General features: G+C 31.8%; 2 protein-coding genes across 3 annotated transcripts in view; one reads left to right on the top strand and one right to left on the bottom strand.

The window, feature by feature from the left end:
* The window catches only part of LOC108694534 (transcription factor GAGA-like), an 8,538-nt gene extending 6,449 nt beyond the window's left edge, over window positions 1–2,089 (top strand). Inside the window, exon 7 of the mRNA XM_018204107.1 lies at window positions 1,498–2,089. Within this exon, the coding sequence (XP_018059596.1) occupies window positions 1,498–1,796 (299 nt within the window). The 3' untranslated portion in view covers window positions 1,797–2,089. The remainder of the gene's footprint in view (window positions 1–1,497) is intronic.
* A 421-nt stretch (window positions 2,090–2,510) lies between these two features.
* The window catches only part of LOC108694347, a 67,162-nt gene continuing 51,547 nt past the window's right edge, over window positions 2,511–18,125 (bottom strand). The window contains exons 1-6 of one of the 2 annotated variants that reach the window (XM_018203772.1): window positions 12,781–12,957; window positions 8,253–8,638; window positions 5,486–5,717; window positions 4,108–4,496; window positions 3,538–3,825; window positions 2,511–2,854 (exon numbers count right to left, since the gene is read on the bottom strand). In XM_018203772.1, coding sequence (XP_018059261.1) covers window positions 2,666–2,854; window positions 3,538–3,825; window positions 4,108–4,496; window positions 5,486–5,717; window positions 8,253–8,567 — 1,413 coding nt within the window. In that variant the 5' untranslated portion in view covers window positions 8,568–8,638; window positions 12,781–12,957 and the 3' untranslated portion in view covers window positions 2,511–2,665. Of the gene's footprint in view, window positions 2,855–3,537; window positions 3,826–4,107; window positions 4,497–5,485; window positions 5,718–8,252; window positions 8,639–12,780; window positions 12,958–18,125 lie in introns of those variants that run through there. The other variant, XM_018203773.1, reaches the window with a different exon arrangement.

Here is an 18,125-nt window from a genome sequence, read left to right as displayed (position 1 = left end):
AAAAAAGAGAGAGAGAGAGAGAGAGAGAGAGAGAGAGAGAGAGAGAGAGAGAGAGAGAGAATTAAATCTAAATAAGGATTTCCTCTCTGTGTATGAAGTACTTGAAGAATAATTACTGCTAATGAGCTCATTGGTTGTAAGCCATTAGAGAAAATATTACACAATGCATTAAAATTTTAATGTTACACTTTACGTGCATTATACGATGTTCGCGCGATATTGTCGGAGGATTAACGGATGCGTTATCGTTTTCACTAAAGCGGTTACATCGCGAACATATTCATGTGAATTACAAGTCCCTCTTTATGTGAGTATAAATTCTGTACCGCGCGATCATAAGCACTGATAATTATCAATGTTTTGCGAGAACGCGATTGCGCCCGGATTCGCGGTGGGATTTATTATACCATCGCGATTAATTCTTGTAATGTTAAGTTTCATGTTTATTTAAAAACGTGATATTGTTTACTTTTATTCAGTGGAACAAAAGTTCATAACAAATTTCAAAATTCAAACAGCTGTAATTTTGTTAAAAATTAATGAAGTTTAAATTTAAAAAAAATGGTTTTAAAGCTTCAAATATGTACTTTCGAAAGGTCGAATACTATTGATTATATTTTCTGTGAGTTTAGTAATTCTTACAGAATACTTGTCATAGAAAACTACGAGCTGGAAAAAATGAAAAATTTTTTTTCTCACTTTGTGAGTTTGTCACATGCCTCTCAAAAATCGAAAATTTTCGATTTTCTAACTGAAAACTGAAAGTTTTCATTGTAAAATGTTTTTTTTAAATATTTTTTAAATTTCTTGTTAGAGAATTATCGCGGATTAAATAAAAGGAGCATTTTAACTTTGATTACTTATGACTTCGTTAAAAATCGTATCACAATTCAAAAGACATACTTAAAGTTAAAGACATACTTAAATTTTGCTTTCTCGAATGATATAATTGCCAAATTTTTGTTCTAAAAGCATGTAGAGAGACAAATGAAATGCTAACTTTTGTTTCGATCCAATTTTTATGGAATGAATTTTCATTGTTATCGATGGCATGTAATCGTGATTTTTACTCTCGGGATACTAATTAATTACAATTATTATTCATAAAATATTCGTCTTTTTTAAAAATCAATATTAACGTAATAATATCGATGAACATTTTATAACAGTTTGGAATTCTCTGCCTTTTATCATCCTTTTTCATTAGAATACAAGAGCTTAATTTTATAATTAATTAAAAATTTTAATAATTTCATATATGCTTATTATTTATAAATAATATGCTCATTTTTGTTGCAATCAGTTATTACATTAAAAGTACTTCAAAATTAATTTGATAAAATTAAAAAAAATTTTAATGATTCAAAAAATATTTAAACTTATTTTCTAGAAAATTTTGTTTTTTAATTATATCGTTATAGTAAATGAGTGATACGTAGTCTCGAGATTATATTATCTCAACGTCAACAAAACAGATTTTTTTTCGGTTATTCATAGGGAATCTGATAAGTACAAGTTCGAGCCTATTGAGTTCCGGCGATCAAAATGGACATACATTGCCAGGAGCCACTCCAGTTACGTGCAGCACGTCAATGGTGCCTCCGACTAACGGAATCTACTCCTCGGATGGCGGTCCCAGTATGCTGAGCTGCCTGTTGCCGTCGTTGCCAACTTTGCCGTCCTTCTCTACGTCCCACGATGTGTTCCGACACGGGGAAATGTTGCGCGCGGGGATCGCCTACCATGATTCCTCTCGACAGCACGTCAGGCACATGCAGCGCACGGACGTCACCTAATTTCGTAGACGTAGAAAAAATCGAAACCAAGACTGACAGTATTAACGGAACACTAAATAGACATCACTAAGTGTAGACTTTGCTTATAAAAATACGGATATTTAACGCGATATGGTAATTATGGACGGGTATTAAAAATGGCATTAAAAATGCCGCTAAAATGCGGCGAGATAGCGATAAAATAGTGCGACGAATAGCAACGATGTGTTGTAGGAATTTTTTTACTCGGTGCTATGTACGGATTCAAATATGTACGACCTGTAGATAATAAATCGTTGTTTAGTAATAATAAATATATACATTTATTCTCTATCTCACACATTAATATGTGAACGCAAGTATTTTTTTAAAAAAAGATTTCGTTTATTGAAAATTCTATAAAAGCGAATATAAGAAATAAGATCCATTTGGAATATATCACAAGCTGTAAGTTTTGTCTTAACAATAATTTGCATGAGATTAATTTCGATAAAATATTATAATCGATTTTCTTATAAAAAAAAATGAGATCATTTCGATCACTTTAAGATTTAAAACTTTTATGGTCCAAAAATTTATAGTCGCAAAATTTATAGTCCAATTTCTTGTGCTAACTACAATTGCGATTATTTTGGAGATTACTCATGCGACGTGGTAATCTTCAAAAAGTATTTCATACTACGTATCGTTTTAATAATTCCGAATTAGTAATTTCTGTAAATATTAAGTCATTGAGCCAAGAGAGAAGAGATACTTTTTCTTTATGAACATCGAACTCAGGAGACATCCTCTTCCTGAAGAAAATCCTTTTATCCTCGCCGATCATTCACAACTATCTTTGAGATCATAATCATGAACTTTGAGATTCACGACGATCTTTGAGATCATAATCAAATGATTAGATTCATCTCTTCATGAGGCTTGCTGTGTCCCAGAATAAATGGCCAATTTCTTCTGGAGATTCTCTCGAGTTCTCCTTCTAAGAGCTTCACCAGGTCATCAAAATATCTCAAGTCATGAACATCTTCTAGTAACCTCGTTGTATCACTTGATAAATTGATCGCCTTCTTTTCGTCGCACTGTAAAATTCATAAGATGCAATTGAATGAATATTATATAGTAACGGTTTTAATGGAAATGAAATGTTAAGATGCAAGTGAGTCTTTTCCTTTCATATATTGGATACGTTTTAGCAGATTTCCGTTATTTAATTACGATGTTTAATATCAAAAATTGCAACATACGTCCTCTAAAAATGTTTATTGACGAAGATTTTACAATATTTCGCATTAAGTGAAAAGTTTAAATGTAATTTAATGTCATTTAATATAAATACTAAAATGAAAAATATTGAATGTCATTTAATGTAAATACAGTTAATGCCAAATAATAAAGACAAGTATGATATATCGGATGATCCAGAATTTGCGATTTTAAATACTATAGCAAAAAAGTTCTCACTTCAGTGCGCACTTCAGTCCTAATCACTCAAGTCAAGATCATCTAAACTAGTCCATAATCCATTGGCCATGTCATATTTAAACCCTAATTATTTCAAAAAGTACTGCTTAAAATAAAAATTTACAAATAACTTTTTTACTTAATTTTTCGAGAACTTTCTTGTTATATTTTGAGTCATGAATTCTGAGGCAGAATTCCTATAAATTATCTGTACAATTTTGTATTTTTTCGCAGTAACATCCTTGTAATTAATTTCCTTAAGAATTTGATAATATATAACTATTTAAGGTGAGACATCTACCTGAAACTTTGTACGTAAACCACGTATGTCCCCGTGGATCTCTTTATTGGCGAGTTGCAATCGTTCTATTCTATCGCGGAGATGGCGTATCCAATTATTCGGATCGTCGGGAACCGCCGGCGCTTCCACGTCTGTCTCGATGGTCAGAGCCAGTCTGGTTAATTGGTCGTGAGAAGACGTGCTATTGCAAAATCGATCCTCCTCTTCCAAGAGAACAGTTGCTTTCCTAGGATCGTTCCGAAGATCTTCGAGGATAGATACTACTTCATTGATAGCGATACCTCGATCCTGCAAAATAATTCATTCTATATTTCAGTTTATAGGTAAATCGCATAGTTTGATTAAATAATTATCTTTAATAGGATCTCTTTCGTTATCCCTTACAGAAATTTAATACTGGAAGTAATTAATTATTTATTTTCAGTATTAAAAGCACTGCTGTCTAGCGCTAAATTTCCTATTACTAAATTTCACTGTTATCGAGTGCTTGCTCAAAATAAGTAATTTTTCATGTTAAATCGGTCAGGATGAAACTTACTGGATTCCTGTAAGGGACGCGAAAGAACGTACGTTTGCGAAATTCGCGGTGTGCACTTTCGACGCAATCGCCAGCTCGTCGCAGAGACACATCGGCGTGTTTTGCGCGTCGCTCTGGGTCTCCAAGCTCCAATCGTAACTCTGTATACCGGAAGTGTCCTCCAGGGAGGGCGGTCTGGTGGCCGAACCCTTGCAGTCATCCCAAGTGGAGTTCAATCTGTCGTAGCTCGATCTGCTGCTGTCACCGGTTTTCATACTTCGCACACCGCAGTCAACGTCAGTCGAAGAATCATTGTTCGATTTCATTGATGCGTTAAAATCATCGGTGGTCCATTGTCGGCGCTCGGAAATGGGCGAGGAAATCGCGCCTGTCCTCACATTCGTGCTTGGTAAGTTCAGAAGTGTTTTCAGCTGCGTTGTACCTGCGTTCGTGATTTTGTATGTAATCTACTAATTTCTCTCTCGTATTTTCCAAGTTCTGATCAGATAATTTTGAAAAGGGAATAAAAATATTGATTTTTGTAAATTTAGAAGTCTCGTCAGAGACTATTAAAAAAAAGCAGCACAAGGAAGCTGATTAAAATTTACACGTTTCTAGGCGTAATTTTTAATGTTATTGCTAAGACTATTATGTTTTTTCTCGTTTTGAGAAATAATTTTAACGAATAGTACATTAATATAAAAAAGGAATAGACAAGAACTAGAAAATCAGTTTTTAATTTAAAAAAATTTTATATGAGAGTTTATTAATTAGGTAAAGCATTATGAGTGTATGATCTCTTCTTTTTTTATAGAATCTTAATAAAATTATGGCGAATTAATTAAAAAATTGTTGATTAAGCTCTTAAGTACTCAATTAAAACGCGGATAAAATAATAGCGTTATTTCATCATGATCTGATGATTTCATCATGATTTTCATTCATTATAGGTATCGAGAATTTATATCCGTATAATTTTACAACAGTCACGCATTTAATGGAGAAAACGTCGATTGAGCTCGAGTTAGGGATGATCGTTCAAAGCTCGGAGCTGCTTTCATTAACTTTCTTTAGCCTCTCCGATACAGATTCAATCGAACCCGAATCGAACTTCGTCTGTTGGTGTGTCCGCAACGATGCTCGTGGCAGTTTCGCAGTCTCACGCCACTCGGCATCTTTATGGTGGTAGCACTCAGCCACGATCTCGGGGACGAAGGAAACGAAGTAAATCTGATACGTCAAGCAACTCGATTCCGCGCATTGGTAAACCGCGAAACTTTATTAGGTCAGGTGCCGCCGTGGCCGACGAGTTCCACGAGGTGGCTTTGCTCGAAGCCAGTTCGAGGGAAGCAGCGTTTCCTTCCTCAGACTTCGAATCGAACGAAAAGGGAAGGATGGAGATAGTAGAGAGGAAAACCTTAAATTGCGTACCGATTTGCTTGGAATCGATGAGACGGCTTAACTGTTTTCGGCAACGGCGGAACTTCCATTCTCTGTTCTCATTCTCTGCCGTGAATCTCGCCTGGGAGAAGGTAAAGCAGCGAGGGGATGGTATGAGTATCCGGTATTCCTGAGATCTGATTAACCTCTCCGGGGTGTAGCATATGGGAGTGATGCATTCTTTCTTCACGTTGCACTCGCTGCTGATCGTGGGTGGACTGCTCTGCATAGGAATTATTTATTAATCGCATGTCTATCGTTCAGATCTCAATGGGATCGACGAATTGTGTTATTGTTTTCGTAACGTTGTATCGAGCAATTTTCGAGTCCGATAAATACAAATGAAAAATTGAAAAAAACTCGAGTTATTAAAGAGCATAGACTTATATACATAAGATCTATTGTATAATTGAACTTTAATATAAGTATATTTAGAATTTAAAAATAAAAGGAACTTAAAATATGTTTTTAATATTTGGCGAAACCGTGAAAAATTAAGTTCAACACTGAGAAAAAAAATTTATCATTTGACTAAATTAGTTTAATTTATCTTTATTTTTTTCATTAGAGAGTGTATATATTTGAATGTATATATTTCAGTCAAATATAATATATTTGACTTAAATACATACATTCTTCATTAAAAGAAATAAAGACAAATTTATTTAATTAATATCGATAGATTATATTTGATTAACTAAAATGACTAAATTCAAACTGAAATTTCTTTTTTAAACTTCAAACCCATCACACAATCAAAACCATCTTAATTCTAAATGTTCTCTGTAGAAGATTGTCCTTTTTATTTACAAAAACGACACAACTCAAATGTGTTACTCTTTTAGAAGATTTTTGAAAATATTTTAAGAATGACACAAGTATTATTTGGCGAACGGACTGTGCAAATAAATTTAGTTTACTTTTGATAGAATAATCTTTACATAACTTATTTATAATAATTACTCAAAGGTTACATTTTTTGAGTTGTATTTTTAGCTGTGTCAATAAAGAAAACGATACAAGTCTGTGTTAAGAATTACGAAAATTAATAAATATAAATTCATAAATTAATGCAGTAAAACAATTGCGATTAAATGACGAGTGCTTATATAAGATACATGTATTCTTGCATGTGCAAATGATATCGATCACGTGCGGATCGACTTCTTTACATTTATTTGCCCAGTTATCTAATTAACTGAGCAGTCTCTTGCGGCTTGATAATCGGATTGGATACAATTCGTATAATACGTTGGCGGGCAAAGAGGAGAAGCAGAACAAGGAGAAAAAAAACGCGCAAATGGAGATAAAAATCCACGTTTCGTTAGGTAGAAGTTTTAGAAATGTACCGCACGTAAAATGCAACCATGTTCGCGTACGGAGATTGTGAGCGCGCTGTAAATAAACTAAATTTCCGTCGAAAGGAAACATGAACGGGAAACTCGACGAGTGCAAAATTAAAGAGTACACTACATCTGGCGTTTATTAATTTAACAACATTGATAGATCAATTTTGTAAGTACGTGAATAGCGGCAGCGGTCTTTGCATAAGTAACATTTCAACCAACCTAAGCAATTACTTTAAAAACTCTCTCGCGCTTGTTGCTTCTTATAAAGCTAAATTTTATTAAATTCAAATTTTATTTATTAAATTCAATTTTATTTTTTAAATTCAAATATTTACATATTTTTGTTTCACGAGATTACGAAACAATATCTGCACAACGAGAAAAAGTAGAAAACTTATCCTCGTACAATTATAGTATTAGGATCATTTAAAGTTCAATTGCCTAGACAAATTAGATATTAACTTTGACTGTTGCACAAATTTTTATAATCGATCTCTTAACGCCACATTATATTATTTTATACCTAATTAAACAAATAAATAAAAATTGGTACGTAATATAAAATTATTAAAAATAATTAATGGTTTTCAAAATTTATGAATATTTGTTTATATGTTCAAAAAGTACATACGTCAAAATAACAAATATCGTTCCAACATCACGTATATCAATGTAAACAAACATATTTGTTCAATATATTTATTATTTATTTAATACTATATTCATTATTTCATACATTTGTTGTCGCCTGTCTTTTTTCATATTAAACATAATTAATATTATTTATAATTTGCTGCAGCTACAAAATACATTAAATTAAATAAACATTTCCAGTAAAATATACTTTTCAAATAAAAATTTAGAATTTTGCAAAATTCATAATGTGCTATACAATTAATGCAAAGTATTCTCGATTCTTGTACAAATGCAGTAAGTAAAAAATATGTATGTATTTTAATTGATAAGTATAGGGATAATTATAGGCCTTGGATTCACATAGATGTATTCTAGTTATATACATGGCAATTAAAGTATTAAATAGATTGCGTGTGTAACTTTCCGTAAAACTTTTCCTAAATCAAAACTGACTTCAAAACTGATTTCTTGAAAGACTGTAATTTGGAAACTTAAGTCAGAACATTCTTGCACTTGAAAAGAATGATTTGCGAAAGATTTGAAATTTTGTTAGACTATCAAAATAATTTTAAAAACTCAAACCGATTGCTAAAATATCAGAATTTTTTGCAGTATTACTTATCATTTTTTTTTAGATTCTAATAATACAATTATTACTTTGATCGTCCAACAATATCATTTTCAGATTATATGTCCCCTCCAACAAAATTTTAGATTCTTCAGCAAAATTATTGTTTTCGGGTGTATATTGATCAATATAATCTCACACTTACCGTTTCCCTTTCATCCCTCTCGATCAGATCAATATCGAGATCATTCTGAATGAACGAGATTAATTCGATATTCTCACTGATTTCGCTTTCCTGTTCTTTACACGACACATCCCGCGCAAAGCTGCAGCTATCCGAATCATCCGAGTCCATGCAAGAAAGGATGGACGATCCGAGCGATCGATGATCTCTGACATGATGCGATTTAGACAATATTGTGGTGATCTCCCGATTGTTCAACCACCAGCCGAAATTCTCTTCGCCGTTGGGTGACGACGAGTCGTACTTGGTGCCGTCTCTTCCGTCCAGATAAAACATCGCCCAGCAATTCCTGACGTTTTCCAATCGACGTGGGGCGCGTGCAGATTTTACCGCGTTGAAAATTCCGTCTGCAAGTAAGACGGATTGACATGTGGAAGAAATCGAGTTTCGCAGTAATTCCCGCAAACAGGAGCACCTGAAACGCGTGTCTCGAGATTCGCGCACCGACGAATCCCGAAGCACGCAATCCCGACTTGCCGATAATAAATTCTACACGATTTCGATTTGTCAACAACGAGTTTCGACGATAAATCCGCAGTCTGACGAGTTCTTCGAAAACTAAAGATAACGTAAAAATATCTCGTCATATTACGCAATGCAACAAATAGTAATGTTATTGCGAGATATAATTGATGAAGAATATAACTTGTATAATTGTAAGAATATAACTCAGAATTTATATACGAAATCTCAATTCTATACAGAAAAAATATTTTTGATGAAGTCTCTTATATAAAAAAAGTATCTCTATAAAAATTGAGATAGATAAAAATCTGAAAATAATTTTGTTGACTTTATGTAGGATTCAATCAAGCATGATGAATAATGCTGTAAAAAGTTTTAACATTTTAACAAACAGTTCGAACATCTCCATAATTTTGATGGTCCAATAAATTATTTTCAAATCAGCTAAATTTTTCAACTAAAATTTTAGATACTTCAGCAAAATGTTCTTTTTGTGTATATATATATAAAAAAAGATAAGTAATGATTTAACAATGAAAAATATAAATTTTAACATTATACTTTTCATATTAGCTATTTGTAGTCATTTGAAGAACATTTGTAATGAGAAAATTGCAGATGAAGATAATACAGTTTCGTTCTTCCTTTATCATTAATTTTCAATCCGAATTTTGCTCTTGATAATTCTGGTCAAATGAGATTTATCAAAGACAGCAGCTCAAAATATACAAACGGTACGAACATAAAATATGCGATGTATTAATACGTTAAACATTAAATTTTTTATGAATCGCGAAAAGCGAGTGACTCTATAAGCGCCTTTACAGCTGGAAGGTCATACAGCACTCATCTATCTTCGTTTATCTAGTAATATCATTTAAATATGCACTTAGTGAATATGTACGTTGAATAAACGATGAAATTTTCATTCGTTCGAAATCTCAAGCGCACCTTGCGTTCATAGGTTTATAAAATCTAGTAGCAACCGATAAATTTAATTAGTACAATTTCAAATTTTCTCTTCTTTTAATTTTTTTTTTAAACATTTCTTATTTTAACTAAGAAAAAATATTTAAATATTAAATATTTAATTTTATATTATGCGATCAAAAATGATTTGCCGATACATTCATTTGTTAAATTAACTGTTATATAAATTTATCAATTATTTAATTTAAATTTTATTTAAATTATTTTATTTCACATTAATTAACACTAAAACTTTTTTCAATGTTTCACTATTCGCGAAGATATTCGATATCACTGACTTTTACATATAGCGTCTAATTAAAAAGGAAGAAAATAAAATTAATTTTTTTCATTTAAAGATAAATATAGTAAATACGCAAAGTAATCTCATTACAAGAAAAAACGGTCAATAACGTAACATATATTCTCATTAACTCCGCGGATAGTGATATTTATTTACTTTATATTTTATCTCTCGCAGAAAGAACGGATTTGCTGACATGTTAAAAAATTTAGTTAAATGTAGATCTAAAAATAATTTTGTTGAATTATCAAAATAATTATATAGAACACTTAAGCGATGACAATTACGTGAAAAGTTTTAGTATTCTAGCAATTAATTTGAGCATCCTGTATAATTATTTTTAATTAATTCCAATTAAATTAATTCCAAATAAAATTATTTTCTTTTTTATCTAAACTTTTAGATATCTCAGAATCATTCTCAAAATCATTCTTTTGCATGATTATTTGCAAGTGTAGAACCCAATATCCTCGTAATTATATTTTTTAACAAGTCATACCGGCACTGACGTTCGCGACTGACTAATCGACTAATTGACATTCTGACGAATGAAGTCCGTTTGCGCATCGAGCTGTGTCCCGAAGATTTTTCATCTAGCCAGCACGTGATCGCGGCTATGCGAATATGTACGTAATCCAATCGGCGCAGGGTGATCAGATCGCCTGGGATAAGATCGTGTTAAATGAACCTCGATAACCATCACGCATCATATTTCGTTTCGCGATTACGACCGAAACTGCTGCGCCGATTGACCGCTTAATGCGTCAGCACGTCGGACGTCGACTATCAGCGGTCACCCATTTCCTTGACCATCGGTCGTCATGGTCACTCTAATTTAATAATCCGTCATTTCCCGCTTTGCGTGTCGCACCTTTGCTGGCACCAGGGAGCTCTATACTATACTGCAGCCTATACTAAACTGTAGAAAACTGCGGCTCGATGAAAAAAAGGAAGGTAAGCAAAAAGGAAGGTAAGTCCTTTTGGTTCTTTTCTACTTATGTGAAACAACATTAGTCAATGAATCCCTGAGAATCCCAAAGAAACGGTATATTCTTTGCATCGGAGTCTTTAGGTCTGTTTTTTGTGGCTAAACTAGTGTACTTTTGGAATTTAAAGTGAGATGTATGTTTGATATTTATTGAAAGAGATTCTAGTTTAGTACAGAAACAGAAAACAGACCTAAAGATATGTTTAAGAATTGAGACAATTCCTTAATGATTCACTCCAGAATACTTCAAAATATTATTGGTCGCATATATATGCCGGTAATTATGAAAGTGAGTTAAAAAATAAATTTCTTCTATATTTTATGTAATTACATAATTATACAAAATATGAGATAAATTCATTATATTTTGATTTTTTACTTATTTTCATAATTGAGGAGCAGACTTTCAAAATATGTTTTGTCCAAAATTTCATTTTTTTAGTTAGAGAAGGCGTAATGTTCATATAATACTTATATTATAAGCTACTTTGAGATAAAGCATTTTTTAATTTTAATTTATGTGCCGAAAGAATATTGACATTTCAAAGTGTATTGTTTTTTAATTAGAAATAAACAAAATGCATTTGTTTAACAGTTTTAACAATTGTTAAGAAATTTTGTTTAATATTTCATATCCTATTGATTTTATTATTATTTATATATTTTATTATATAAATATTTAGCATATTGTTATTTTCTGTAAAGTGTGAGTAATTTCTTCTGTGCATAGTTTCTTTCTTTCTCGTTTTTTAAAAATTTTGAACAAAACGCATTTTGAAAGTTTGCTCCTCAATTTTTGCTTAACCGGAATTTAAGATTGTCTTATATTTACACCCATCTCTTAAAGATCTCTTAGAGTAGTCTTAAGATATCATAAACTAATCAACACAGACCGGTATTCATAATCGATTCTTATATTCAAAACCATCTTAAGTACAATCTTAAGATGTCAACGAACTTTATTTATTAGAGGACAGCATTTTGAAACATTACTTAAAGCAAGAACGACTATAAATATCGGCCATAGACTTTGATATAGCGATGAATCAATGATGGCTTGGCGGTAACGGCTGCATCAACGAACTCTATTGCGATTTTCGCCCTTCTTTCTTTTCTTTTTTAAACTACTTTGATCGTATATTGTTCGCAAGTCTTTCTCTTTTTATATCGACTTTGTGTATCGAATCGTAAATAATTTCATATCGCAAAAATCCTTGATTATACATAAAAAATCGATTCGGATGACTTCCCGCGAAAATTTTCATCTCTTCGAGCTCGTAGGAGAAACGTTACGCCACGCATTTTAAAAAGCAGTGTAATGTTCTGTGAAATGACTCTTTTCGGACGTGGTGAATGGAGTGACGTATTTTCAATGAATTACGCGAAAAGAATTCGCGTTTCAAGTGAAGTAAAGAAACTCGATTGAGTTTGGATTAAACGAATTTAGTCTTCCTTTAGCAATTCGTCTTCCTTTGATGAGCTACACAGAAAAAACGCCAGAAAGATTTTGCTGAAGTATTTAAAAAATTTAACTAGATACAGATTTGAAAATAAATGAGTCGCAAGGCACACTTTGGGAATCTCTATATCTATTACAATTTTAAACGAGCAAGATCTTGCAATCGTTCCTAACCAAACTCTGCCATATTCTTGTAACATATCAGTGACTTGTCTTCTCTATCGACCGCTACTTTTTCATGCACTTCGGTAACTAAAGGTAACACCATCACATAATAGCACACTCTTACTTAATTCATACGTACGTTGCAGACTTCAATTGGTACAATTTACTTCATTTCTCTTGAAATCTCTTCTTTTTTCATAAGCATCGATACTATTCTAGCCTGACTTGTTTTCGCTTGTATATTGTGTCCCGAATAATCACGTCGCGCACTTTTATTGATCCGATATCATTATTTATTAATATTTTCAGTGTCATTGGGCGAATAGAATGATAAGCGTGTACATGCGTGCGATCGCGGTGATTCTCGCCGACTGACAGAGAATGACGTGTCCACGGGCTGTTCTGTATTTGCGATAACTCGTTGACCCATGTATTACTGTGATAATTTCAGTTACGCTAAATATTGACTATTGATTCGTTTGTATGTGTACATATATACGTACAATCGCGCATCGTCACGATGTTGCTAAACAGACAGAAGCAGAAACTCGTAAAGTGCCCGCGTGCATGCAAATAGCGCGATCAAAATTGCGCGGCGAAATAATTCGCGGGAGAGAATCGCAGGAGAGAATCCAGTAGTGACGGACAAACTCCTCGAAAGTTTCAGTAAAAAGAAAAAGGAGAAGTCTCTTTGCAGACATCAGGGAAAAATCAAGTTTTAAAGATGTCGCAGAAAAGTTTTTTCGAAAGAGAAACCTTCACAAACTTCTTCCATCGAGGTTTCGAAAGCTCTCAATCATATAAAAATATGAAATTCTTAATCGAATTTAGAACGACAAAATAGTTGTTTTTTACTCAAACTCATTATTTCCTTGTCAAAAATTATTTTTAGTAGAAACAAGGTGCATTTCGCTTGCCATCCGTTGATCAAAATTCTATCTAATTGTAAGATTTGTCACGAAATCGAGTTGCACTTGTAATATTTATACTGTTTTGATCATAAATATAAAGTACTCCTAAAAATTGTAAATTATTTTATATGTAACAAAAAATAAATTTAAAAAAATTTTACTAAAAAATAATATTCATCTTTATAACAATTTTAATTGTTAGTTTTCTCTTGGTTTTTATTAATAAAAGCATACATTCCGCCAGTTCTGGTTCAAAGTAGTAGTTTCAAGGAATAAATTGAAGATATTTTATAAATATTTATGATTAAGGCTTACACACATATGTATGTATATCGTAGAAATAATCACCGATTATTGATTTTTTATTAATATTATTGACTATAAAGTGTTAAGGAATATATGTTTTTATTAATAAAAGATCGAGTTTGTATCTGTTCAAATTTTCTAGAAGATATTCGAGAAAGTAAACATCTCTCTTAAACGTTGAATTATCCGGATTAGCTGTCACAAATGCAATTTTCCCTCGAAACGCGAGCAAACCTCAAACATTACTCGCAGCCAAACATCAGGGTGTACATACCGTTATCACGCTGATTAATTGCTTTGCTCAAACTGATTAATTAATTAACCTCAGGCAGTGAACATGTAGAATGTAAATATTCGATTATTATATATAATTCGCCCTGGATATTAATTTAATCAGTAGGTGTAAAATATTCGTAAATGTTCACTCACTGATTTTCCCTTTCGTTCTCGAAAGGAAATGATACCATTTTTTTCCTGCTATTATCTATCGATCCTGCTATTATCTATCGGTAACCTTTTGACAGTCAAATATCTTTTTCGTATATTAATACCGTCTTTTTGATATTTACGATAATATCGTTACATAATTGTTGAATGGAACATTTTGCTGTCACGCAAAAGATAGACAAGTTAAGAAATTCTTAAGTAGAAAACCAAATTCTATTTCAAGTATATTAACATTAGAAGAATCGAGTAATTGTTATTGATTGTTTCTATTTCTAAATTAATTTCTTGTGTAAAAAAGAAGTTTTTTTTAGAAAACAATTTTTTTAGTTCTTTAAATAATTACGTCTTTTATAAAATATATTTAGTTACTTTTTTATTTTTGTAATAATTTATTCGTTCAATCCTTTTAGTGAGTAAGAAATGTTTAAAGTTAGTGACACAAGACCGTCGTTCTTTGGAAACAACCGAGTATATTATAAAAAAATATTTGAAAAGTACATTACATTCACTAACATGCGTTTACTTACACAAAAAAATATTAAATTTTAATAAATGTTTGTTTGAATGGTTCTAAGTAAGTATTCTAAGAAGTATATCTACTAATGTTTAGTAAATATTTATTTAGAACACTTACTATAATTAGAACTATTCAAACAAATTTAAGTAAATGTTTACTTAATACTATTTAAAGAAATATGTGTTAAGATTTAATAATTTTTTTTCAGTGTATTATGACGTCCAATCATTGTTATTGATTGTACTTGTTGATATGCTTTCCACGAACTTTTTATGAAATTTTTAGAAATGTGAAAACGAAGTCAATCGATGGATTGACCTTTTCAATCTCCAGACATAAATCTGATTGAAAGTATCTGATCAATCATGAAGATAAAGTTTCGAAAAACACAAATATTTACTTTAAAGCAGTTATTTTAGTACATTCCGAAGATTTAAATGTTTTCCCTTCAAAACTCTGACCGAAAATCTCGAGAAAAGCTTCAGTTTGATAAGCTATAATTAATAATGACAGTAATAAAACATTATACTAAATAAATATATAATAATACATGTAATGTACTTTGAAAATATAACTTTAATTTTTAATATACTTAATTTCTTTCAGAGAATTGCTGACGACGTTTTTGTACCCAGAAAAAAAATCTAGAGCAGCATTAACAGGAATTTTAGTGGAAAATGTGTGGACAAATTTTTATAATTAAGTCTATTATAATTCTAATTAAGATGAACAAATTCAATCGTGATGATCAAAATTCTGATCGATATGAATCTGTTGATTCATTCAGAAATTTTTTTCTAGTATATTTTCTAGTACACTAACTGTTAGTACTTTTAATGTTAACACTTTTATTTTATTGTATCTATGAGTGTGACAAATCAGATATCTAGAAAAATTACACGATTATATCGATAGAAAAATATGCATGTCGTATTTTCTTGAAAAAGAAGCTCTCTGATAACACAACGTGACGTAGCGCGGCGATCGCGACGTACCTGCAAGTATCGCGAGTCGTAGATTGTCCTAAGAAATAAACTGTTTTTCGATCAGTCAGCCTGTGGTCTAGGGGTACGATTAAAGGGGTACTGATCCGTAAACACGTGTGTGTAAAGTATTCGAGACTACATGCTGATTTTCGTTTTTTCCCAGAGATTTTTATAATCAAAGTTCAACTAGCTCCGAGGACGGACAGGTATCAAAAGGGGCGGTTTTTCGAGACGCTTTTTGGCACGAATATTAATCAGGATGACGTGGATAGACCTTGATCGAGGGAGAAAAATGATCGTGCATCGTCGATAACGTTATCGCAGCGGCGTACGTCGTTGCGCTTGCTATCAGGTGTAACGGACGCACGTGCATGCCTCCGCGGTTAAGCGCGATTACTAGGCCTGCATTGTGACGCGGAACAATTCCCCGGAAAAATGATACTAAAAATTGGGAACGATGGTTTTTTAAATAGTTTTTCCTTATCCATAGACCATGAACAAGACGCATGCACAAAAATTATAGTAAGGAAAGATGCAGATTTATTGCAGTTTTTTCGAATTTTTAATCTGTCAATTTGTCTATTGAGGTTGGTTCAAATTCAAGCCAAAACATTTGGTTTTCCCCGGAAAAATCACACTAAGAGTTAGGGACGATGGTTTTTTAAATTAGTTTTTCCTTATCCATGGATCGCGTATTATACGATGTATAAAAATTATAATAAGGAAAGATGCAGATTTATTGCAATTTTTTCGAATTTTTAATCTGTCAATTTGCTTACTGAAGATGGTCCAAATTCAAGTCAAAACGTTTGGTTAGTTAACCCTTGCAACTTTGTATACATTATTAGATATTAAAGAAATAATGATAATTCAATTCCTTTCATTTCCTTAATTAAATAACATTTTACTGCTATATGCGAAATTAGCAAAGTTATTAGTAAATGTAAAAACATATAAATACTTTTAATGATTAAATATGGTAATAACAGTGTCATATTATAACAGAATATACATGTATTATTTTGTTGTGAAAGTTAGTTACATTATAACACTGTATTTTGATGTTTTATCTAAAGTACAGTATTAGACATGAAAGGAGCAATGTTAATCCAATCTTTCGGCTTAAATAACATTTTGTTATTTTTAACTTCCATGTGTATCAAAATATGAATCGATTCATTTCTGTTAGTTTTAGAGTAAATAAATATCTTTAGAATAAATAATATCTATATTAACGTGTGCAAAATAAATGATAAATTAAGTTTGAATCAAATTTAATATATTTTCTTCAGTTAATTTATTTAACTCTATTATCTTAGATAATGATATATTAAGTGGTGATTTATTATAGAAATGATGAAAAATAAATCGACTTGATTATAATTTGACATTATAAATTTAACAGTGTTGTCTAATTTTTAAAGTTTTTTATTATCAGAACTACATATTATTTACCGCGTTGACTCTCAATGGCTCTTAAATTGTTATTAGTTTGTTGAATTGAATTAGTTTATTGAAAATCTTTATTAATGTCTTTTTTATATTATATTTTTAAATCACGAAAAAGTAATTCACACGTTCAAATAAAAATTTCTATTTATAAAATATACGAGTGGTAACGTGAACCATCTGTTTCGTGTTAATCTTTAAAATTTGCTCGAATTGCGTAAAACAAAGCTGAAAGGATACATATGGACCAAAATTCATTTATAAAGCCTGTATTTGCAAAGTATCTTTTTTTTTCTGAGGTAAAATTGAAATGGCTAAATTTGTGATTGTCTGTTCTGGAAACCAAATTCATATTTTACGATTCTCATTGTACCATGGGATAAGTATAATCAAATATTTGCTCGAGCATTAATTACAGGCTCACGCGATGGCGTATTTCAAATTAGTTTGGCGCTATTCGAATTCGAGGTTTGTTGATTTTCCACGTTTAGAAGACTAGAATCGCTTTGTGTATAAACGCGCATTTACCTTGTGATCCCGATTACGCTAATCTCGCTTTATCGAACAGAAAGATCGCGTCAACTTTTTGCGATAAGGTGAATTAGATCGACTGTGTATCGTCATGCGAGAAACTGTGAATTTCGCGATTGAAACGAGAGAACGAGAGAATGGGAGAGGAAGGATCAAGTGTCATTGAATTACAATGGCGAAGGACTGGTGTTCGACGATGTAGTTGGATAATAACATCATCCACTGCACGATACAATGTCTAGAATCGCTCTCGCAAATTATACTTCTCTTGATAATCCAGTCACTCGATAGGTTACGGTCATTTCAATGTGATTGTGCAACGTGGCTTGTTATCTGA

Source organism: Atta colombica, unplaced genomic scaffold (assembly GCF_001594045.1).
Source record: "Atta colombica isolate Treedump-2 unplaced genomic scaffold, Acol1.0 scaffold12, whole genome shotgun sequence".
NCBI classification, from domain to species: Eukaryota; Metazoa; Arthropoda; class Insecta; order Hymenoptera; family Formicidae; genus Atta; species Atta colombica.
Note: the sequence above shows the minus strand (reverse complement) of the source record. Positions and strands in the feature narration are given on the sequence as shown.